This window comes from Gallus gallus, chromosome 6 (genome assembly GCF_016699485.2).
Source record: "Gallus gallus isolate bGalGal1 chromosome 6, bGalGal1.mat.broiler.GRCg7b, whole genome shotgun sequence".
Lineage (NCBI taxonomy): Eukaryota > Metazoa > Chordata > Aves > Galliformes > Phasianidae > Gallus > Gallus gallus.
In genome coordinates this window covers 11,829,290-11,853,981 of record NC_052537.1, presented here as the reverse complement: position 1 = coordinate 11,853,981, position 24,692 = coordinate 11,829,290, and the positions used below count along the sequence as shown (strand labels likewise).

General features: G+C 43.0%; 1 protein-coding gene across 1 annotated transcript; it reads right to left on the bottom strand.

Annotated features, from left to right (window-relative positions):
- Positions 1-608: 608 nt before the first annotated feature.
- Positions 609-17,251, bottom strand: LOC121111221. The gene is made up of 6 exons (XM_040703217.2): positions 17,217-17,251; positions 11,098-11,312; positions 7,619-7,834; positions 6,190-6,404; positions 4,994-5,089; positions 609-3,294 (listed from the first exon to the last, which is right to left on the bottom strand). Exons 2-6 carry the CDS (start codon positions 11,183-11,185, stop codon positions 3,172-3,174), a joined length of 738 nt encoding a protein of 245 aa, XP_040559151.1. The 5' UTR covers positions 11,186-11,312; positions 17,217-17,251; the 3' UTR covers positions 609-3,171.
- Positions 17,252-24,692: the final 7,441 nt, after the last annotated feature.

The following is a 24,692-nucleotide window of genomic DNA, read 5'->3' as shown; positions in this document are numbered from 1 at the left end:
ACAGCCTTCTCCTCTTCCGTTACTATCAGCCTGCCTGTATTGCTCCCCATGATGTGGTATTCCTGCTTGAACTTTCTTTTTCAGGCTACTGTACCTGTACTTTTCTTTGCACTCTGAAATAACATCACAGGTTTGTCAGGACCTACTGAAGCAATGCGAGGCTCTATCAGCGGTGGAAGCAACGGTGCCTGAGAGATAAACAGTTTTTGGTATTCTAGAAATAGTGAAGTACTGAAGGAAGTTACCATTCTTGCAGGTCTTTCAAAGGTGTAAAAGTTTAAACAAACCTCTGATACAATAAATAATTAATTAATAAAACTTATAATAGAAAGAAAAATTCACAAGTCAATATTTGCATACCTTAACCACTCTGTGGCATTATAGATCATGACGTTTGCTTAAAACAAGATGCAAGTGTCATATTAAATGCAGAACAGTACATGAACGCTGAAAAGAACATCACCTTAGCATTAAAAAAATGGTAACACAGCAGCTCTCCATGCTTGGAGAAACTCTGCAGAAAGCAATAGCTTCAAGTGAATTTCAGAGAGATTAAGAATTAAATGTCACTCTCCTCCTCAGGAAGCGGCGTGGCATACACTTGAAAAGGCCATCCCATTCTGAGCACTGTGAAAGCACTTGGTACAAGACTATAACAAGGCAGTCAACTCACCAGCAATTCAACAGTCAAGGTCAAAGCTAAAGGAAATCTTTCAAGATGGATGATACATAAACAAACAAACAAATAAAAGAAAAACCACCACATACCCACTACCAAAAGGTTCCTTGGCATATCTAGTTCAAAACTGAAAGGCCTTACGCCTTCATTTTTTTCCCCTCTCCATCTCTAACACATTACTCCAAACTTAAGCACTTGAAAGGTGGTGAAAACACGTTCGCTGTTAAGTTCGCAGTGATCTGATGGCTTTTTTCCCTGAAATAGTTTCACTTATTCATGCCACAGAGTACTTACTTTTGAATATTGGCTTTAAAACTGTCAGCTGTTTGTACACTGAGCAGAACTGATTTCATCCATCTAATAAAAATCATCAGCAGTAAGGGTAGGAACTCAATACATGCCCAGTGTAACCTTTTAGTACCTTGGGAGACCACGTACTGACATGGAATGAAAGACTCTACCGGAGGGAAAGAACCGACCTAGAGCATTCTCCCATCACCTGCTCTGTCACAGAAATGGCTGTCAAATCACCTTCACTGAAGTACTCAATTACACAGTAAAAATGTCATTCATTCTATAATCTCCATCTGAGAAGAGAATGGGGAAATCAGAGAGGTTCCTCTGTAGATAACTCATCACTCAGGATTCCCCTAAACGTATGCAGTTCTTCTTTACTGATGCTGAAGAACAGAACATTCTCTGAGACCATTGTTCTTGTGACAGCTACGCAGATCAAGTGGGTAATATTGTACCCAGAACATGAATAGTGCTTAGGCAGCAATTCTTTTAAACATCCCAGATGTGGAATTGGGCCAGGGCAGGCAAAGCAAAGTTTGTTCTCAGAGGTTAAGATTATAACATGTTCTTCTTTTGAAGTGTTTCAAAAAGGACAGTTCATAAAGTACAGCTCACAGAAGCACAAAAAATGTTTCAAAGACACAAAAGCTGGAGGATGACTGCTGACAACACGAGACCATTCTGAATGCCTGAGACATGGCAACGTTACATGAAACACTCGGAGACAACGTCACATCATAACCTGAAGGAACAGCATTACATAAAACGTAGAACTACAACCTAAACCTGAAGTAGCTCGAGTAAGCCCAGTTATCGTGGTTAGGTATTTCTAATGGAATAAAAGAATGTCAACAGTTTACGGGCCGGTTCAGCCCGGTTCTGTGACTGGCGGGGCAGGGGAACTTTTCCTGGGGAACTCCATGCACCAGGAAAGAGAAAAGGGGGAAAGGAGGAAAAGGGTAGAGAGATGGGCCTAAAAACAAAGCAGGGGAAACAATCTGAGGAGCAACAAACTAATCTGCTAAATAAGATACCAGAATGCAAGATAACACACTGTAATACAATATAATTAGAATTGAAGCTAACAAATGAAATAAAATTAGAGAGAGCGCCTGAAAACGGAAGTCCTTACTCTAACGTTGAGGAAACGTAGTTGGGCTGAACAGAAGAGAAAAGAGGGGGCGTCTCCTGATACGTGAAAGTTTTATCTTTTCCCTCTGAACGGAAACAGGAGCAGAACTGCAAACGGTCCTCTGGGGGATATAGTTCTCTTCACAGACAGGTACCCAGAACTGGAGCACTAACTCTTTAACTCCCAGTGCAGTATATGATGTTGTGATGCGGAATCCTGATTACTCAAAATCATAAAACCATGGCACTGACCATAAGCATTTGATGAGGAATGAGAACCAATTCAAGATGTATCCCAACATAAGCTCAACAAGAGTTAAAATCTAAAATATGTTATTATTAAAATATGGGTCAGATGTTGCAAAAGGATTAGGGAATTATATGAATATGTTAGTTTGATTCAACCAATCCATGACTGGGACTGAAAGTAGAGTTACATGAGACTCACAATTATTTGCTGTTTCTGGAATTCCAGTGGCATGGTTATTACTATCTTTCTGCAGGAGATCTGTTAGTAAATATGTAAGCATGCATAGCGTAATTTGTGGGTATGATACAGAAGAGTTTGGGGAATTTCTCCTACCCCCAGAATGAACTTCAGAGCTACATCTACCAACAGTCAAATGTAACGTTCTGCCTTGTGCGGCGCTGCTAGTTTGCACTGTTTGAAGAATTTGTTACTCTTCTTTTCTGACTTGGCTTGCAGAATCCACAAGTGCACTACGGACCTGACACGTCACATTCCAATAACTCAGTCACACACTTGATTACCGTCTCAAAGCCTGCACCAGCACTGAAATTCCATTCCAGTTTCCGTGGCAGACACTGTCACAGAGCGGGGTTGGTCAACCAGGAAAGTGCTATGAAGGTGACAGTAACAAGGAAGGGGAGAAAATGTATTTTTCACTTCTTCTCAGTACTCCGAAGAATACACTTGCGCTGCTCCTTGAATGATATGCAACGCCATCAGGGATGGGCAAGAAGTAGAAATTCCTCCAGAAATGCAGTTCCTCACCCGAAACACTGCAGCAAATCCAATCAAGCACGACTTCTAAGGTAAGGATTCACATATCACGAACATCTGAATTACCAGCAAAGCTTCCATAGGAGGTGTTGCCTTTCCAACAGTTTTTCAAGGCCTTCTGGAAGAAGATGATGTTTTTTACTGTTCCTAACCTTCCCATTGCCTGAGGGAAAAAGAGGGGAACAAAATCCCAGTTACTTCCAATGAACAGATCCTCTTTTCAAACAACTGAACCTCTGCATGCTACCTCACTATGTAAACATACAATCTGAACTCAGTACTGTTTCAAGAAAATACGTTCATTCCCGTTTGGACGGGCAGTCACATTTTAACCCTCCCTGTCCTTTCTTTTTTCCATTCTCAAATGTATTCCCTAGACATTTCCCCAGTGTCTAGCCAGAGGGAACGCAACGTTTCCTTCCAACACCTACCATAAATACATAGGTGTTTGTGATTCAATTACATGTTGTTATCACATGTTATGAGTGACATGAAAGTATTCTAGAGAATATATTTTTCCTCTTCCAAAGAGACCTGTTACCCCACTTAACCTTAGCAAAGTTATGTTCCTCTGTCTGAGAGCAAATCGGAATATATGACCTTGGAGTCTCAGCAAGTCAAAAATTACAGTATTTTTAAAAACCCAGGAGCACCATAGTTCATTACTGCTCTGTATATCTTTGGAGTTTGTGTGAAAAATGAGAAAGATTTTTTCTATCACTTCAAAACTATGTGAGCATATCTTAATATCTCACACAGGAACAATATGCAATTGTAGGGCAAGCACTTTGTAAAGAGCTATGATAGATGTACTCTGTACCTCTCCCTATGTACTGCAGAGGGGGATACACTACATCTACTGAAAGAAAGCGATGCATTTTTTCACATGAAAGATCAGCAATACTTTCCAGTGCTTTCTTATCATGAGATAATAGTTTTGTGACACGATGCTGGTAAAGTTAATAGCTGTTAGATAATATCTGGATCTTATGCGTGTGATGTGAAAGTCTTTTAGGATATATTTTTCCTCTCTCAGAGTCATCTGTTACCCCACTTAACCTTAGCAAAGTTATACTCCTCTATTTGAGAGCAAATCGGAATATATGATTTTGGAGGCTCAGTAAGTAGAAAATAACACTATTTTTAAAAACCCAGGGGCACCATAGTTCATTACTGCTCTGTATGTCTTTGGAATTTGTGTGAAAAATGAGAAAGACATTGAAAAATGAAAGACATGAAAAATGAGAAAGTGGTTTCCTACCACTTCAAAGCTATGTGAGTGTATCTTAACTATATTTATTGCACACGTTATCTCACACAGGAATGATATGTTATTATAGGGCAAGCACTTTGTAAAGAGCTAGGATAGAAGTAATGTACTCTGTACCTCTCCCTATGTACTGCAGAGGGGGATACACTACATCTACTGAAAGAAAATGATGCACTTTTTTGCATGAAAGATCAGTAATACTTTCCAGTGCTTTCTTATTCGGAGGTAATATTTTCATGACATGACGCTAGTAAAGTTAATAGCTGTTAGATAATATCTGGATCTTGTACGGTTTTTCTACCTTCTTCATTACACAGTCACTACCACACAGTTTCTGTTGGCCTTGTAGAAGTCGCACCAAGATCTGAAGTGTACCAAAGTGAGAATCAAGGAGAAAAATAAACACCAGAAAGTAGACTTTTGCTATACATGGAGTTGTTTTAGTGACTCACATTAACACCACAACTTTCCATGGAATGAAAACGGTAACATTGAAGCTTTAGAAACCTTCTCTGTATTCACAAATAACGTTCCACGCTAGCTCACCCATTTTTTTGCTGAGTACTTTAATTTTGAAGTGAAGGACACTTACCAGTTGGGTGAATGAGGTGAAACACTCAGGACATCTGTATCTGTACTGTGCACGTAATGCTTTGAAGCTGTGAAGAGCTACGGTATCGTGCCACACCTACAAACAAGAACATGGAGAAGACAGGATGAGGTAATCCACATATTAGCACTCCAGCTTGTCTCCAGCTGAAGATTCACTAAGCTGGAACCTATTATTTGTGACATTTGCATGCGCTGTGGGTCAGCGCTTTCTGATTACATTACAAGCAATTTAGAGAGATACGCTTTGAAAAGAAATAAAAGCACCAAACCAGTTGCTTCTAAGGCTTTTTGATCAATATCAAACAGCAAGGTTGCAAACACTGTACCTCCAAATATAATTTGTTCCTTTCTTATGCCATCAGCACAGTGAAAAAAAAAAAAAACAAACAACCAGAAGCTTTGCTTCGTCTCTTCTCCAGAGAGTTAAAAAACCAGAAACAGCCAAAATTTAAAATCAGATGTCTTTTAGGTTTACGATGGCAATTTAGTGATCACTTCACTGCATCTTAACGCGTCACAATAAGTCACCATTACTATAGCAGCAACACTATATTCACACAGGCAATTTCTTCTTCACGTGCTCTCTGCTTGGCAGCCTTGTACATTCACAGCACAAGGATATACCAAAGCATTCAACAGACCACAAGAAATCTGCTCTCCTTATTTGCCTTCAGTTTATCTGTATCTCTTCTGACACATTCAGGGGGTTAATGCTGACAGCTTTGGTGAAGACAGTTGGTAAGTAGTGAATTGGGTAAAACTAGTACTAAGTTGGAATTAGTTCTAATTCATTCTAAAACAATTAGAATGCCCTCCTTTCTCTAGGCATTAAACTTTATCTTTGCACCAAATACAGGAAAACAGTCAGGTTTAATATTTCCAATAAAAAGCTGAAAGGAGAACACTTAATTTTATTTAAAATATTGGCAGCTCCGGATTTATATTTCCTTCCTTTTTTTCCCTGGAGCGGGAGGTTGGAGGAGCATTTAATTCTCCATTGAAACGAGAACAGAAAACTGTTTGTCCCTAAGCTTCTGGTAGTGTAGAGCTGCCAAAAATCAGATAATACATTTTGCCAATATTGCTTTTCTGGAACTTCCTGGTTTGTTATTTTTGCATCAGTTGGACCTTATATTTTCACTTGTGTACATTTAACCATGACATAAATCAGCTCACCTTTTTCCTGTAAAAAGTCACCGGCAGGATGCAGCCACACATACTGGGGGAGATGGCAGATGTGACTGCTGAATCACTCTCTGTCATCTTTGACAGGTCTTGGAGAACAGAGGAGGTGCCTGAGGACCGGAGGACAGCCGATGTCACGCCGGTCTTCAGAAAGGGCAAGAAAGAGGATCCAGGAAAGTCAAGGCCACTCGGTCTCACCTCTGTCCCTGGAAAAGTGATGGAACAGCTTGTTCTAGATACCATCTCTAAGCAACTGGGAGAGAAGAGGGTGATCAGGAATTATCAGCACGTATTCGTCAAGGGAAAATCACGCTCAGCAAATCTCATAGCCTTCTCTGATAGCATCACCAGCTGGGTAGATGGAGGGAGAGCAGTGAATGTCACCTTGACTTCAAGGCTTTTGATACCATCTCCCATGATATCCTGATACGGAAGCTGAGAAAGTGTGGGATAAATGAATGGATGGTGAGGTGGGTTGAGAACTGGCTGAGTTCAGAGGGTTGTGATCGGTGATGCAGAGCCTGGTTGGAAACCTGTGAGTAGTGGTGTTCCACAGGGGTCTGTGCTGAGGCCAGTCTTGTTCAATGTCGTCATCTACAATCTTGATGAGGGCATAGTGCCCACCCTCTGCAAGTACGCCAGTGATACAAAGCTGGGAGGAGTGGCTGACACATCTGAAGGCCGTGCTGCCATTCAGAGACCTGGGCTGAGTGGAGAGCTGGGCAACAATCAACAAGATGAGGTTTAACAAAAGCAGGTGTAATGTCTTGCATTTGGGAAGGAATAACTGCAAGTATCAGTACAGGTTGGGGAATGACCTGCTGGAGAGGAGCTCTGAGGATAAGGACCCTGGGGGTCCTGGTGGACAACAGGTTGGCCATGAACCAGCAGTGTACCCTGGTGGGCTAGAAGGCCAATGGGATCCTGGGGTGCATTGAAAGGAACATGGCCAACAGGTCAAGGGAGGTGATCCTCCTCCTCTACTCTGCCCTGGTCAGGCCTCAGCTGGAGTCCTGTATCCAGGTCTGGGCTCCCCAGTACAAGAAAGATGGGGATCTCCTACAAAACAGTCCAGCGAAGGGCCACAAAGATGATAAAGAGCCTGGAGCATTTCCCCTGTGAGGAGAGGGTTGGCGACCTGGGTCTGTTCAGCCTTGAGAAAAGAAAATTGAGAGGTGACCTACTTAATGTTTATAAGTATCTTAAGTGTGGGAGTCAAGGAGGCATGGCCAACCTCTTTTCAGCGGCCTGTGGGGCCAGAACAAAGGGAAACAGCCATGAACTGAAGCACAGGAAGTTCTGCACCAGTATGTGAAGAAAATTCTTCACAGTGAGGGTGACGGAGCACTGGAACAGACTGCCCAGGGGGGTTGTGGATTCTCCTTCTCTGGAGATATTCAAGGCCCACCAGGACACCTACCTCTGCAGCCTGCTGGAGGGGGCCTGCTTTGCAGGGGGCTGGATTCAATGATCCCTGGGGGTCCCTCACAGCCCCTAGAATTGTGTGATTCTGTGATCTCCTTGTGCATCATCTTTTCTTGGGTGAGAAGACAGCTCTCCTCACTGGATGATGATTGAAGAATCAGCTGTTCATTTGGATGAAGGCAATTTGATACATCGCTTTGAACTGCTGCTACTGCACAAAAGAAAAGGCAACATAAAATCGACATGTGGTGCTTGTAGGAGTCACCCTTCTGAACATAAAATCTGTCAGTCTTCACTGAGTATCTTAAAAGTTAAAAAAAAATTGTACAAAAATATTTGCTTAATGTAGGTCAGGTGTGATTAAAGGTGCATGAAACAAGCAACAGAAGAGGAAAACATCAGAAATTTAAATTTCACAAAGTGAAGTGATATGAAGGTACCAATATGTATGTTATTTAAGATTAATGGTATTAAGTGGCCACCTGAACAAGAAAATTCATGAAAAGAGGAGAATGAAGACTTGATAAAAACAGGGTGACTGGTCAAAAACCAGAATAGCCCAGTTAACCTTGCTGTTAAACAGTATTTTAAACCTTGTAGAACAGAAGAAAATTAATACTTTAAAGGCAGTGAGCTAAAGCTCAGACCATCCTATGTCACCTGGGGCACACATAACACAATTACTGAAGCTGATGATCTAAACATGAAGAAAAAAATGTGGAGTAACACAGTAAAAAATACCCATTATTCACACAGCGCTGTGTAAGGAAAGCACAGAGGAGGTGAGTTTTAGACACGGTACTCAACTGAACTGCTACTTTATAGACTTGCTTGTTTACTCAACTCAGTTCCTAAGTTTTACATTCCAAAGACTTCCTATTATACATAGAAACATCTTAGAGGAAAAATGGTAAGAGATGTAGAAAGAAGTGTTGGGGTATCATTTTTATTGGTTGGGAAAATCTTATTTATCTTCTTACTCCACAGCAGATATCACCACAGATACCCCAAAGGAAGGGTACTCTTACAGACAGATGCCACCTTACATACTCCTGTTGAATAGAATCAGACAAAAGCAAACAAAACACAAAAAGACTTTCAAATGTAATATGGCAACATGGTAAATTGTAATATGGTATATTTTTTCCCTCAATACATTGTTTAATTTTACAGAAATTTCTTCTGATGATTTATGGTGTTCAATAGCAAAAAGGAATACTTTGTCAAAGAGCAGTCAGTACCAAGGACGTTGCATGAACTATTAGACCTAAAGAGGTGAGTACATGTGAACCTACTTCCTACATACTTCCTGCTTATGATTTTGAAATCCAATTATTTCTGTCCATAACAAGACAAATCTGAGCACTAATCGCCTTATAGTTTGTGAGACACTTACTTATGCTGATGATGGGAGCTACAGAAACAAATAGAATAGCATTTGCCTTTAAATTGCAGATTTTATGGTTTTTCAAGACAAACTCACTCCTCCATATACAACTTCAAAGATCTCAACTCTTGACCCCCAGAAAAGCTACCCTCGAGTCACATGGGGGAAAGGAGAAAAACAAGAACAGTTTCTAGAGATTTTGATAAAATGTTTGGATCAGATTGTGAAAGGCAGTCAGTTACGTAATTCCCACTAGTTTCAAAGTGAGAAAAAACATATAAACATAGTTCATAGCCTGCCACATTTCGTATCTTCATCAAATACCAGGGCATTTCCCTTCATAATTTTTCCACAAATTTATTGCTGCTAGATCTATACTGTTCAAAATTTCTTTTATCCAGCGAAACAGCTTCTACATTTCGCTCTTTTACTCTAATGCATTTAAAGCTACAAAGAACACCTCTTCCCCTCCCCCCCCTTCAGCTGCAGGGGGTAAAGGAGAAATGAGGGAGTACTCAAACACATTGTTAAAATATGCACGTCAGTTAATGAGAAGCCCTACAAATAACGCTATTGCAACTGTAGATCAAATAAATAATTAATAGGATACCAAAAGAACAAATCTACTATCAAAACATTCTCTATTTTGCATATATTACTCTACATATGTTCTAGGAGGACCGTTTCAAAAATAATGCCTCCTATTTCATTATGTCAGCCCACAACATTAGATGGGAACACGGCAGGTCGGGTAGTAGAAGCTGAACCTTCCCACCAACATCCCACTACATTTTGTTGCCTTGAGACAGACGGCAGCAGAGGGGCAGTCTGACAATGGCATCCAACATGGAAGTGCATGGGAAGCAAAGGTGTACTACTGAATTCCTCTGTGTGGAAAAGATGGCACTTTTTGACAGCCACTGAAGCTTGCTGAACATTTATGGAGACCAAACGTGGGATGTGGACACACGGAGGAGGTTGGTAGTGTGTTTCAGCAGTGGCAACTCAGGGTCACCACTGCTAGTGCAGATAGATATGAGTGCAGTATGCAGGTTCTTGTTCATCACTGGCAAAAATGCACCGATACCAGCAGTGACCATTGACAAACATTATTCTGTAGCTGAGAATTCTCTCTCAAATAGTATCCTTGTGCTGGTTTTATCTGTTGTATTTTCCGTGGAAATACATACGAGGCATTACTTTCAGAGCAACCAACACAAGTGCAAAGTCAGCTAGGTTACGTCGTGACCTCATTTGCTTATAGGAGAAGCCTTCTAATGTCAGGAAAGGTCCAGGGGTTGTTGTTTCTTGTCTGGCTCAAAAAACTTGTAACAGAGGATTTTTTTCCTCACATGCTCAGAAGGCATATCCAGCAGGCAATGGGGTTTATTCTGCTTTAGAACCAGACTGAAAACACAAACAAGGAAGTTACAAGAGTTTACATGTTGCACCTGGTCTTGGGCCTCCTCAGTGGAAAATGTAATTCTTGTCACAGAAAAACACTCAGTGTTACATGGAAATGTTACAGCTGCAAGACTTTCCTATAGCAACTCTGTTCTCCCTCCTTTCTGTGGTGCCAACAGGGCAAAATAACAAGTAGATTACGTTACACTAGCTTTGTCTCAAGCTCTTGGTGTTAATGCACTCAGAAGTTAAACAGAGAGAAACAGAAAAGTAACGCACTAAAGGCTGACTGCCATAGAGAGGCCTCAGTCAAAGCAGGACTGTGTGATAGATACATTTTCAGAAGCTAGTAATCAGTGCTAATACAATAAAGATGAGATCACAAAAGAACCACGTATTTCAAGAAAAATAAGCTCATGAACTCTTTCTATGGTGAAAATCACTTCATTTGAGATGAGGCAGCAAAACTGTGTGATATTACCCTCTCTACAAGTTGGGTAAAGCACTGTGGAATCTGTTGCTGTAAATAAACCTCATTGAGGGAAATCCTCATGTAACCACAAAAAGATCTTTGCCTCTCCTCACCACGTGAATTTATTTAAGTTCCATCAAATCAGCAAGAGCATATATCTGATTTCTATTAATTCAGAATCGGAGAAAAGCATAGCAGTGTTCAAAATTACCCAGAATAAATGAAATCAATTTTCCCAAAGTCCAAACTCTTTTTCCTTTAACGCTAGCCAGTAGGCTATCTCCCACCAGCTGTTCCATCTTGATTTCTCTTCCTGTCCTGTGCAGAAGAGGGAGAGCCCAGGTAGTTGAATAGCCACGAGACAAATCTCATCCAGCAAACCTGGCTTCACCTTCACATTGTTCCTCAACCGTAGGTTGATTTTTCCTAGATAATAGAACAGAGAAGATAATCACATGCAGCAGTAGAGGATAGGGTTAGGATACTAAGGCAGTTAAACACCACCTTTTAGTAAAGGGGGAAAGAAGGTTGCACTTGACGTTCCACATCTAAAACTGAGTACTGCAGTCAGCATTTAAGAAATGCTTGCTTCTATCACAATACTATTTAATTACTACTTTATTTCCAATGTGTCATGGTTTTATGATTTTTGTTATCGGTATTCCACACCATAACATCATGCACTGGGAGAACAACTAAGTACCCCAAAGGGCCGGTCACCGTTCTGTTTCTGTTTTCCCTTCAGAGGGAAAGATAAATCTGTTCGCAGGTCATGAGTCATCCCCCTTTCCCTTTCTGCTTGTCTCTGCAGCCTATGTGTTCCCTAGCGGTCTCATTTTCAGCATTAGAGTAAAGTCCTCAGTTTTTGGACACATTCTCATTTTATACGATTTATTAGCCTCCATTCCAATTATATTCTATTATGTTGCATTTTCATGCATTTTGATATCATATAGTATATTAACTTTCCTCCTCAGATCACTGCCGCTGTTTGGTTTTTAGGCCTACCTCTCAACCCTTCCTCCTTTTCCCCCTTCCCCAGGGCACATGCTTGTGGGTACCCCTGCCCCATTAGTAACGGAACCAGGCCAAATCAGCCCATAAATCGTTGACAAATGGAAACATCGCTATTGAGAAGTGCTACACTATTTTATATTTCCATTCTGTTTATTTTTAATTTCTTGTTGAGAAGAGTTGTCTCAAATGACACAAATAATCCCGCAGATTAATTGCAGTAGCAGAAAAAGAAACTTCTGTTTCACGTGGATCGTTCCTGCTTGCCAAAACCTGACTGACATCAGACTCACAAGGATGTGGTCATTCCAGCACACCTGAGGAAAATTTCATTTCTTGGAATTCTTCGGTACAGCAGACAGACAAGCAACGACACAGACTATCAACCAAATGGCTCAGCAAGGAAACACAACACTGATATTTCAAAATCCAAAGAAGAATTATTTACTCAAGATCAGAGCAACATTTTACTGCAATTCTCAAGGGCAGCCTCAGCTAGCAAACCTCATCCTGTCCATGGAAGGATGCAAACCATCAGCCTCTCCTCTTCTTCAGATCCCCAGTCCCACCCTGCTCGTCTGCCAGCACTGGATATTGGTCACAGAAATCCTATCAGGCATAAAGCAGCTCCTGAGAATAAGCACCTCTAACTCTTCAGAGCGCTTAACTTTCGGTATATGGAAACAACTTCAGAAAGCAAAACCAATGACATTTATCAGCCTTCCTGGAGTAAGATATTTCAGGAAACACTGTAGCTGAGGCCTTCATCTTCAGCCATGTGAAAACGCTCATGTTTATTTAAATGAAACAAACAAACACTTAAGACATCCTCCATTATTTTATCAGGGATCTTTTTAAGTAGCAACACTTGTGTTTTGAATATGGCGAGTTAAACTCATTTTTCTCAAACTATATTCAGTGCCTGATGCTATGATGCGATGTGGTGGCATTGCAGCTCTGCCTTCAAATGATTGCTTTTGTGTTCCAATTCAGTCAAAAAAAGAAAAAAGAAAAAATGAATCCAGTAGACTTAGGCATTCTCATAAGCATCAAGAGTAGACTTAGGCTTGTTTATGAGAATACCTTTTTTACCAGTCATACACATAAAAAACACAAATGGCATATATAATATGCCACCAAATGCACAACTTACTAGTGAGCTCATGTACCTGAAGGAAGGAATAAAGATGACCATTAGGCTCTTTCCTGTGGTGTCCAGTGACAGAACAAGAGGCAACGGGCACAAAATGTAACACAGGTGGGTTTCCTCCAAACATCAGGAAACCTTTCTTTACTGTATGGGTGTCAGAACACTGTCACAGGCTGTGCAGTATCCTTCCCAGGAGATCTGCAAAAGCTGCCTGGACGTGACCCTGGGCAGCTTGAGATAGGTGCCCTTGCTTGAACAGGTGTCCTCCAGAGGTGTCATCCAGCATCAACCACGCTGTGATTTTACATCCATCACACAGTCATGCAGGGTTGCATCTCAAGTATAGGAGGAACCAACTTATGGGTGAAAGCATATAAAAATCAGCTGGCATTAAAGAAAGACTTTTCCCTGAAATAGCATTGAGAATACAGAAGTGTACACATTTTTAAATCACTGATAAAACTCAACTACTTCATCTGACTAGAAGATTAGCTAGGACATTTGCTGACAGTTTCCGTCAATCATACATTTTTAAAATAGCTGATCACTACATCCAGTTGGTTTTTAGTTTTCAATAGGTTTCATAAATTAACGTTTATGCTGTTCATAGCTCATCAAAAGTCAGACTGGTGAGCACTCAGCACACAGCAGCATCATGCACAGACATGTCAGTGTGCACTTAGTGGGTCAGTTACACCTACAACACAGCCTTAAGCATTTTATTTAAGGACCATTTGTAATGCCAGATGTTATACCAGTACCTAGTGATTCAAAACACCCACGGACTGACACATCAAATATGAGAGTACAATGTCAACACTTGTGAAAATTTTGAGAAGAAAGTTCGAAGAACGGATAAAAAAAAGAAAATGATGCAGTATTTTAACAGAAAGGCTTTGGGAACCCTAACAAGTAGGTAGAGAAACTTACATTATCAATGTTTTGTCTGGTTGTTTTTTGTTTTTTTTAATGTTTTGGCAAATACAGGTAACAGGAATATCATGAGTAAAGTAATAATTCATTGAAAAAAAGGAGTTAGAAACTCCACACTTACGCTCATCATCCTCAGACAGAATCCTGAACGCTTTTGTGCAGAGACATCAGTTCTGCTTTCTTTTCCTCTTGCAGTTTTTAATATAAAGGTAGTGAGACATGGGAACAGGTTGCTCAGAGAGGCGATTGATGGCCCATCCTCAGAGACATTCAAGGTGAGCTTGGTCAGGGCTCTGAGCAACCTCAGAAGGGCACTCTGCAAAACGGTGTCTGACACGGAAGTGCAGGTGAAGCAAAGGTGTGGAATTTAATTCCTCCACATGGAAAATCTACATTCATTGATGCTTGCTGAACACTTCATGGAACCAAACAGAGTATGTGAGTTCCTTCAGGAGGTGGGTGGTGCATTTCAGCAGGGCTGACTGTGACAGTGAATCACCTCCACTGGTGCAGATTTTTATGAGCACGGCATGCAGACTCCTGCTCATTGCTAGTGAAAATGCATCGCTAGTGATGAGGACTGTGCTGAAAAACAGTATTGTGCAACTGAAAATTTTCTCTCTCAAGTAGCATCGTTGTGTTGTTTTTATCTGTTGTGGTTTCCATAACAATAAATGAGGCATTACTTTCAGAGTGACGTACATACTGTATATATTTTCATACACTCCAGCAAATGTACATTTACATTTAACAGCCTATGCTCTGGTGATACTCAAACATACAGATGATTAAGACTTAATATGTAAATATTATTTCTAAAGGTTATGATTTGCTACACTAATACAATTTCCTTGCTTGGCCCTACTGACAGAGCAGTGTGCTACAGTTAACCACACTGAAGCGAGACAGAAGGCTTATGCAAAGAACAAGCAGCCAGCTTACAAGACCTCATTGTCATCCTCCCATTCATTTAACAGCTGTGTGAGTAAAGAACTTCTCAGCCCATTGACACTGATCACTTCTCAGACTTTTTCCCCCCCAAGTAAATAGCAGTGCATCAAACAGATTTCCTGCTTACCCTAAGCTATTCAGTAGTACCTGAAGCATCTGAACCCCCTACAAAGCTGGCAAAGCTTCTCTGTGTAAAAACTGCAAGGCACCATAATAGAGTCGACTGATTAAGAAACCTAAATTTTCAGAGCCATTGTCATGATTTAGCTGGAATTACGAGTTGTTCAGATATGCCTATGAACAGCTCATTCTCACACAGGAATTTAATCATCTATGTACTTTTACTTGTATACAAATACTTGATTCCTCATTTTAGATGAGAATTTGAGACTGACTACTAGTTTTAATATAAAAACCCACCAGCTGATTTGCTGAAATGTAAAATTTCTAAATTAAAAAAACCTCTTCCATTCCATTTTTAGTAGGGGATGGAACACTGGTATGGATCTTCTCTGAACACAGGAAAACTAAACTCGGTTCCAAAATAATTACTAGCCTAGTTACAAGATATGACAAGTGAAATCTTTTTAACAATTCCTGTGATGTCCCATTTTCCAGGGGAGATCTCCAGTTCTAAAGTATTAGTTTGACAGAGATTTCTTCTGGTTTTATTCCATTTATTCCACCACTACCAAAAACTACCTTGCATATACATACAAGCACTATGTTTTCCAGTTATTTGTTTTGTACATTCAAAGATTGGAGTTATTCTCGGTTATTACATGACTTCCATCAAGAGCCCCCAACACTGTACTTCGCCATGTCCATGACCACCTCCTCTTGACATCAAAATGTGAATTTTTGAGCTGCTGGGGCAAAAAGTCATTATAATTTGCTAATGATTTTTAAAGCAATTAAAAAGCTTAAAAGCAACATGAAGTATTCTGGGAAACACAAAGGCGTGTTAACACATATGAATGCACAGCCAAGGTTTTCTTGTTGGTTCAAAAGCCAGACCCCCTTAAATGGAAGGGAAATGCCATGATCCACCTGAATTAGACACATTTTGTCAGTGGAACAGAGCTTACTTATTATTGTATCTTTAATGAACGGTCATTATCCGAAACATAAGTTTTTCAATAACGTTTTCACAGAAAAGGCTTCATTGCAAACACTTGTGGGAAAACTGGACTTCCACCATCAGTGATATTTCATCTCTCCTTGCAATATCACTTTTCTCTGTTCTTAATTGAGTGGTGTCCCCACATTCCAAATTGCCATATTCTCCAGCAAAATTACTCACATCACCAGTGCTGCCAACAGACAGAAGATTTTCTGTTGATAATATGTGTAAAAGAAACAAGCTAAATTCTACATGCTCAGTTCCACTCTCTGCTTTTAAGTGGAAAGCTCTGTGGGATTTTTTTTTGTTTTACTTATTTTCCAACAATACACATGTTTGCATTTCCATTTGACTACAACGTCTATTAAGTTGTTTTATTTACTTATGCTCCTTTCAAATAAGGGGGGATCCTTCAGAAGCATTCATCTCTTATCACTGTGCTCTTTCTAGCAAAAAGATACATTTGCTAGATATATTTGCTGATATATTTGCTTTCCTGAAGCCCCGTGGGGAGTCCCTGCTTAGCAGCAAATACTGACTTGTCACTTTTACTGAAGGCACAATCCTGTCAATGCTGTGCATGCAAAACTGCCACAAACTGCAGTGGTGTCTCAGGGTAAGACCTGCTACAAAGAGCAATGGTCCCTAAGAATGTGGGTTATTTTTTTTTTAATCCGAGTGCCAGCAACAATAATAATGGAACAAAATTTTCATAGGATCATGAAGTTGGAAGGGACTCTTGGGTCATCTGGACCAACTCCCTTGCAGTGAACAACCACAGCTAGATCAAGTCACTCAGAGCCTGGTCCAGACTGACTCTGAATGTCTCCAAGGACAGAGCATCCACCACCTCTCCGTCCAACCTGTTCCAGTGCATCACTACCCTTACTGTAGTATACTTCTTCCTCATACCCAATCTATATTTCTCTTCTTTTAGTTTGAAACCACTCCCTCCTGTCCTATCATAACAGACTGCTGGAGCGCCTGTCCCCTTCTTTCTTACAGCTCCCCTTAAAATACCAAAAGGCCACGTAACGCTGTAACACGAGAGAAAGCACCACAATGAAAGCAGAGTAGTAAGGGCCCAGGCTGCAGCAAGTGAGGACTTGCTTGAATACAACAGCTGGAGGCACAGAAACAGAGAAAAGCTCCTGCTTACCTGAGGAAGGTCTCAAGCACCCAGGGATCTCCAGCAAGATATGCTTGTCTCCACTGCCAGCCCTGAAATGAAGTCTGGGAAGGGGTGGATCCTGGCTCCACCACTCCCAGCCACTCAACTGCATTGCATGCACCTGGGCTCCCCTCGGTTGGCCCTGCCTTTCCACCAGGTTCTGCATCACTGTTTAAAGCCCTGACATTGCATTTACCCTACAGACTGTTCTTTTACATATCAAAACTAGTTTCCCATTCAAGAGGAGGGAAAAAGACTTGTTACTCTTGACTTAATGACACAAAAGGTACGCTTCCAAAATTTGAGACTATGCATGATTCTAGATTAATCAAAACTGCAGCCATGTATGAAGTTAATTCCACAGTGCTATGGCAACTTTTTTTTCTGAGTACGTTCATCTGAAAACAACAGAAGGAGGCGACTGACAAAGCCCATAACCTTTCTAGCGCTCAGGAGCTGAATTTGTTAGCAAATACTTTTCCCCTACCACCTCTGATAGTTACAAACAAAGCACAAGCTAAATTCCCACATATACATGTCGAAAAAGCCAGAGAGAAAGTCAGATAGGTTCTACACTACTAAAATGTTGTGCAGTCAAAGCAGCAACAACAGCAAAGACACATTGTCCCAGTAGTATCACTGTGTTGGAGAGCCTAATAATGCTGGTAGACCTACTGCTGAGTATCAATGCTATGGAACATGTTTCAAGCTTCTGAAAGATGCTGCAGTACCATTTTCAATCTACACTGCGTGAGTTTTGTCAAAAGGAAGAACAGGGCACATAGGGAGAAGGAAAAATTTCATCAAGAGTTGAAGTAGTGCCTGCAAATCCTGAAAGTTCTATCAACTTAATGTAGAACATAGAATCCAAACAATTGCAACAGGAGTGCTTTGCTGGATTTCCTGCCCTGTGTCATCAGATATCACACACATTTTAACTTAGGAATCACGCCTGTTACCAAAATACAGAGATGAAAAATAGACTGGTTTTGCTGTTTGAATGTCAATCAGACACGCCTCTAACTTCAGCACATTCAATACAACACTAACAGCACACGTAAAGGCCATTTTGCCTTGACTTTCTGAGCAAAACTGTATGTGGTTCTAAAGTTATACTCTAAAGCACAGCATTATAAAGAATATCATCTTCAACAGAACTTTAAAAAATCAATTATAGCTCCTTAGAAAGTTAAACTTCAAGCTCTGAAAATAACAGCAACAACAGTCTTTTTCTTACTGTCTCGGGTATCACCCTTTATTTCACTTTATCACAGTCCTTTTTCTGACCCAAAGGAATCCCTTTGTCTTATAGTCAACTTCATACCCAAATGCCAGTAGCTATTAAGACAACCTCTTGCCATTACTAGCACCACCATCTCAGAGAGCCATCTCCCTTTATACACTCAGAGAACAAGGAATGACAAATGGGTTGTCAGCTATGAACTCTCTACAGTCAAGAAGGTTTCAGATCCAGCAAAAGAATGATTGCAAAAAATGCTTGAAAGGTGCACAGAGGAGACAGCAAATCCGTTCTCAAAGTATAAGAGTCACCTGGTACCTGATAAAATGGGCCTAAGTTTGAGGAAACTTGTAAAACGGGCCTAAGGAAACCAGGCGTCTTCCTCTACTTACACCTTATGGAAGCACTGCAACAGTATTTTTACTAGAAAGTCTTTTTAAAATTTCAAAAAGTAACTAAATCAATTAATGGACCCTGAATTCAGTAACGCTTCCTATCCGGGTTCATGCAGACCTCAGATTAAGCTAATGTTAATTACTGCTACAAAGTAGCAGTAGCTGTGGATCAGCTTTCCCCATTCATTGCCATATTTCTCTCCCCATCTGAAAAGCAAAGCTCTCTAGGTTCTATCTTGTGCGATCCCAACATCTTACAATGGGTTTATTAAAAGCTAAACAACACTAAGCTTTCTTTATTAAAGATCAACTGTTTTGCCATCTGCTTAGACCTTTCATGCTCCCTTTTTTCCCATCTTTTCACAAATAACTTGACTTAATGAAAACCATATGATTTTACTAGGGACACTATTATTTTGTACTGTAAAGGCCCAAAGGAACTAATGCAAGGCAAAACCGGTTATGATTTTGAAGATGTACACTCCAAGCTTCTTGCACTTCCCAGTAATAGCGTATCTTTTTGCACTCAAAAACTAGTTAATGTCAAAGGATAACATATGAATCTAATGCCTTATTACTATAAAGTCTTAATAATCTAGCTCAAACACAAACAAGAGCTATTATTATTTCACTTGGAATGCATCTTAACTGCTAGACCCAGAAAAGTCTCAAGAGTAATTCATTTAAAAACTATGCAGAGAAACACTTACTGGTACCTACCTTATTTTCCATGGGGTTTCTCTGGCTCACCCCTGTGATGCCTTCCAGGGTCCTAAGGCTGATGCTGCTGACTTTGGACAGCAGGTGAGTGGAGAGGCACAGAAACAGTGTGTTTTCTGCAGTGCCAGGAACGTGGGTCTTCCCTCTTGGAATATGCTTGGGTTTATCTAAAAATGCTTTCTGAATACTGCCTTTTTTCTCTTCACAGGTTTTCAGGTGAAATCTGTGAAAACTGGTGGTATGCATTTTCCATTTCTCATGAAGAGCTTTGCAGTAAGCAGGACATCTAATCATTCTTCCCATTCCTTAAGGATTAAATAGCAGTAGAATGCTGCTTTTATTTTTTTTAATATTATTCTTTTCAATTTATATGGTGATTTCCCCTTACAAGACAGGCTCTGATGGGTGTAGCATCACAAAGCTATTAAGCACACATCTGGGATGTATGCAGTATACACAGACATCGCTCACACACGTGATTTCTATCTACTTAGTCTACAGGAAAATACAGAATCATCTCTGTAGGACTACCTCCAACTTTGCAAGACCTATCACTTATAAGCTCATTTGCCTAGAAAAGCCATCAAATTAAGGCAATAAGTTTGTCAGGGGATCATTGAGGCTGTCAGACTACACAAATTCATACACTACCTCAGTTTAACGTTCTCATTTTCTAGATGGTACTCAAAAACGTTTGACCTGTGTTCTAACTAGATTCTAAATTATGCAGGAAGTCTGAAAGTCTGATCTTTTCAGCGTGCTCTGTATACCTGCAGGCAAGAGTGGTTTTCTTCTTTCTCACTGAAAAGAAATATTACATGCCAAGTTCGGAAAGATTTCAAAGTTCTCTTTTAAACGATGAACTAAAAAGCATAGAGGTGAAAGACAGGCCTCTGTGCAAGGTACCGGCTGATCCACACAGCTGAGGTGGGACGCTGCAGATACTCGTCCAGAAAAATCTATATTGGTAAAATGATTTCTATCCCTTTGTGCATTGCTACAGAAATACTACTGAAGCTTGTACACAGCACACTTAAACCTATTTAAGTTTTACTGGATTTACAACAGCAATCAGAGAACCTTCAGAACTAAACTTCAGGTAGCAGTCTTAGTGTTAGGATAAGATGCTTATCAAAACACATCACACCTTCTGCCACTCCCTTTGTGGTGACTTATCCTTCTAGCTTTCCCATTTACTGGAATTGTTGTTTTAATGCTCTTCTTACCCCACTCTCTTTCTTGGACAGCAGCTAGTTCTACTTGCTCCCCCCCTGCCCCAGTCTCTCCTCCTTCCCCCTGGGAAGCAAAGGAGTGAGCTGCATAAGGCTAAACTACCAGCCAAGTTAGCCACAGCATTAGAGAAGCAAAATCATGAGCCCCATCAATCAAGGCCAAGTTACCACAGAACATGCAGTAACATCAGGTTTGAAAAAAGAGAAGGGATACAGCACCAGCAGAAAGAACCACATTGACAGTTCATGAGGAACCAGGCACATACAACTAACCCTGACCACATTCATCCCATAAACCAAAGAAATGTCTAGCATTTGGCTGACACCTCTGAAAATAAAAACACAAAAGGGAAAAGACTTAAGCACAAGAGAAAGTGGAACAGAGGCATCTTACCTGGCTAAAAACCTACACCTGAGGCTGCTTGACAAAGGACATAGGAAAGATTAAGTGAAGCTAAGCCACATCAGACAGTCCTAGGCCCCAAACTAAGACCACCAATATCCTCACCTCAGCTTGTATAATTTTCCTGAAGGGAGGAGGAAAAGAAAGAGAGCTGTTGGAGAGGATCCAGAGGAGGGACACAAAGATAAACAGGGAGCTGGAGCACCTCCCCTACAAAGACAGGCTGAGGTAGCTGGGCTTGTTAAGTATAGAGAGAAGAAAGCGGCTGGGTAAACTAACCGCAGCATTTCAGTACCTGAATAGAGCCTATAAACAGGAGGGGAGTCAACTGTTTGACAGGATAGATAACAGGAGAACAAGGGGAAATGGTTTTAAGTTCAGGGAGGGAAGATTTAGGTTGGATGTCAGGGGGAAGTTCTTCACTATAAGAACGGCGAGGCAGAGAAACAAGCTGCCCAGAGAGACTGCGGATACACCGTCCCCGGAGATGTTCAAGGCCAGGTTGGATGGGGCTCTGGACAGCCTGGTCTAGTATCAAATGAGAAGGTTAGTGGCCACACCTGTGTCAAGGAGAATGGAGATCCATGATACTTGAGGTACCTTCAAACCGGCACCACTCTGAGATTCTGTGAGAAAGCTTGGCAGGAAAATCAACTAGTAAGAAACAAAATAATTACTGCTACCAAAGACTCAAAACCAAGAATAAATACAAAAAGGAAAAGAACAGCAAATATAACAGGAAAAACAACATGGAAAAAAAACTTTATTCACAGCTGACGACGCTGACAAAAAGAGTGATAAAGTCTTACACAACTGTTCAAAACTGTGGCTCCAAAAGGCAAAGAAATACAAGAAAAACAGTCAACAGATACCCAATCTTGATTTTGCAGCCCAGGTCCCCACGCCGCTTCTTCTTTCTTCTGAAGCAGCTCCTGAAAAATCAGCGGGGACACCATTAGACCTGCGCGGTGGCAAGCCCCCCACCCGGCGGAAAAGGCAAACGCAGCATCGCAAAGGAACTCGGCACGCGACCACCCAACCAAGAAAGGCCTCGCAGCCCTGTTCCCTTCCTTCCCCCCCAACCCCCCGCCCCCCACCCCCAGCATCATCCCAGCAAAAACTACTTCGAGCAGCTTTTCTCACCTCACTGACACGCGGCGGACTTCCAGCCAGTGCTGCGGGGGATCACAGAGGCAGGCAGACCGGGCAAATGGGGCTGGGCACACAAAAAGCAGCAGCCAAAGAGTCAGCTTCCCTGCTTACAGGGGACCCCCGGCCACTGCCGCCATTGAAAAGGGCCTGGGACTCCGGGACACAGATGCTCCCTGACTTACAGGGCAGCCCCCATCCCTACGGCCGAGGGAGGCTCCTTCTCTCCCAGTCCGGGGCACCTCGACCCACACCCCGCTAGCGGGGTGGTCACCCCACACAGGCTGCCAGCAGAGCACAAACGCTCACGCACCCAGACCCTGATTACAGGCGGGTGGACAACACCCCTGGAGCCACAGAGCTCGGTTTCCCCCCCAGCGGCAGGAGCAACTCTCAGCAGCCAGGCAGCGGGGCGGCACGGCCAAAGGCCGCAGTCGGGATCCCAGCCCCGATTCCAGGGAGGGCGCAAGCCCCACCCCGCGTCTCACGGCCCCGCGCCTCTGAAAGGCCGGGGCCACATTCCCACCTGAGTACAGGGGGTCTCTCAGAACGCAGCTCACCAAGCACAAACGGGGAGCACACACAGCCCTGCCTACAGGACGGTACCCCCACACCTCACCCTCTTCAAGAAGCCCTGCGGAGCACGAGGCTCCCGCCAACGCCTGAGCTACAGGCTGGCCCGCCCGGCAGCAGCAGAACATCACCAACGTCTCGTCTTTGGAAGCCCAGGGAGCTACCTCGACCCACCGAGCGGGGAGGTCACCCCACACACAAACAGCACCTCAACCTGCACCCTCTGACGGGACAGGGAGGGGTCACTCCCACCAGCTGGATGGCTAAAGCAGCCGGCTGCAACGCTGCAGCCTCCCCACACCTGATTACAGGGCGGGCGGGCTGCTCAGGGACAGAGGGCTCCGAAGCTTGGGACACACACCCCGAGTACGGGGCTGTCACCGCCGCCAGCAGGACAGGCGGCCACGCAAGGACAGGCCCAAGCCCTGGCTACAGGGAGGCCTTGGCCACAGAACTACCGTGTGGCTCTGATCTGCACTAAGGAAAATAGTAGGAAGACAGGACACTCGCTGCGCTCGCAGGACTAAGAGGGAACACCCCTTTTGCGGCATGCACCAAAGTCCTCCATTCCCCCCCGGGAAGTCAAAGCTAAGCTGCAGCCATCTTTGTGGAGGCCTAAAGGGAAAGCACAGCCGCTCAACCACTCCACAAACACAAACAAGGAAAGGAAGGGGAACACGCACACACAGGCACGACTTTCCAGAAGGGAAGGACAACGCAGCACAGCCAACACCTGGGAATAAACCCACAACCACGGGCAACAGACAAGAGCCTGTGACCTGTCCCTAGGCTGCACGGAGGCCACAGACCTCAACGTGCCAAGGGGCTTCTCAGGTAAAGCCAGCGGCCAAATGCCGTGACGCACACCCCGAGTACGGGGCCGTCGCGTTGACAAGCCACCATCAGGCAACGATGCCGAGGGGCCGGGGGAGGAAGAGGGGCAGGGAAACGGCACTACCCTGCTTACAGGGTGGCCTCGGGGTCCGGCGAGCTCCATTTCCCACTCAGGTGCGGAGAGGTGGCTCTCGCCCTCCGTTACAGGGGGCCACGCTCCCCAGGCAGCCCTAGGAGCAGCAAGGCAAAAGGCCAACTACAGCAAAGACCCGAGCCCCGCTTACGGGGAGGTCGCCCAGCACAACGCCAGCCTGGTCACCAAAGGCGCCGGCAGCTCTCAACTCAAACGTGACTGTGCCCCTGCTAACGGGACAGGTGCTTTGCCCAGGGAGCCTCTCTCCTTCCCCCCCGCATCTGCACGCTTCCGCTTCCTCTTCTTGCTTGCTCCTGCCTCCCAGGTCCCCACGCCGCTTCTTCTTCTTCCTTCTGCAGCAGCTCCTGAAACATCAGCGGGGACACCGTTAGACCTGCAGGGTGGCAAGCCCCCCCACCTGAAGGTAAAGGCAAACACAGCATCGCTAAGGAACTCGGCACGCGACCACCCAGCCATGGAAGGCCTTGCATCCCACCAACCCCACCCCCCCCAAGTCATCCCCGCAAAAACCACTTCGAGCAGCGTTTCTCACCTCACTGACACGCGGCGGACTTCCAGCCAGTGCTGCGGGGGATCACAGAGGCGGGCAGACTGGGCAAATGGGGCTGGGCACACAAAAAGCAGCAGCCAAAGAGTCAGCTTCCCTGCTTACAGGGGACCCCCGGCCACTGCCGCCATTGAAAAGGGCCTGGGACTCCGGGACACAGATGCTCCCTGACTTACAGGGCAGCCCCCATCCCTACGGCCGAGGGAGGCTCCTTCTC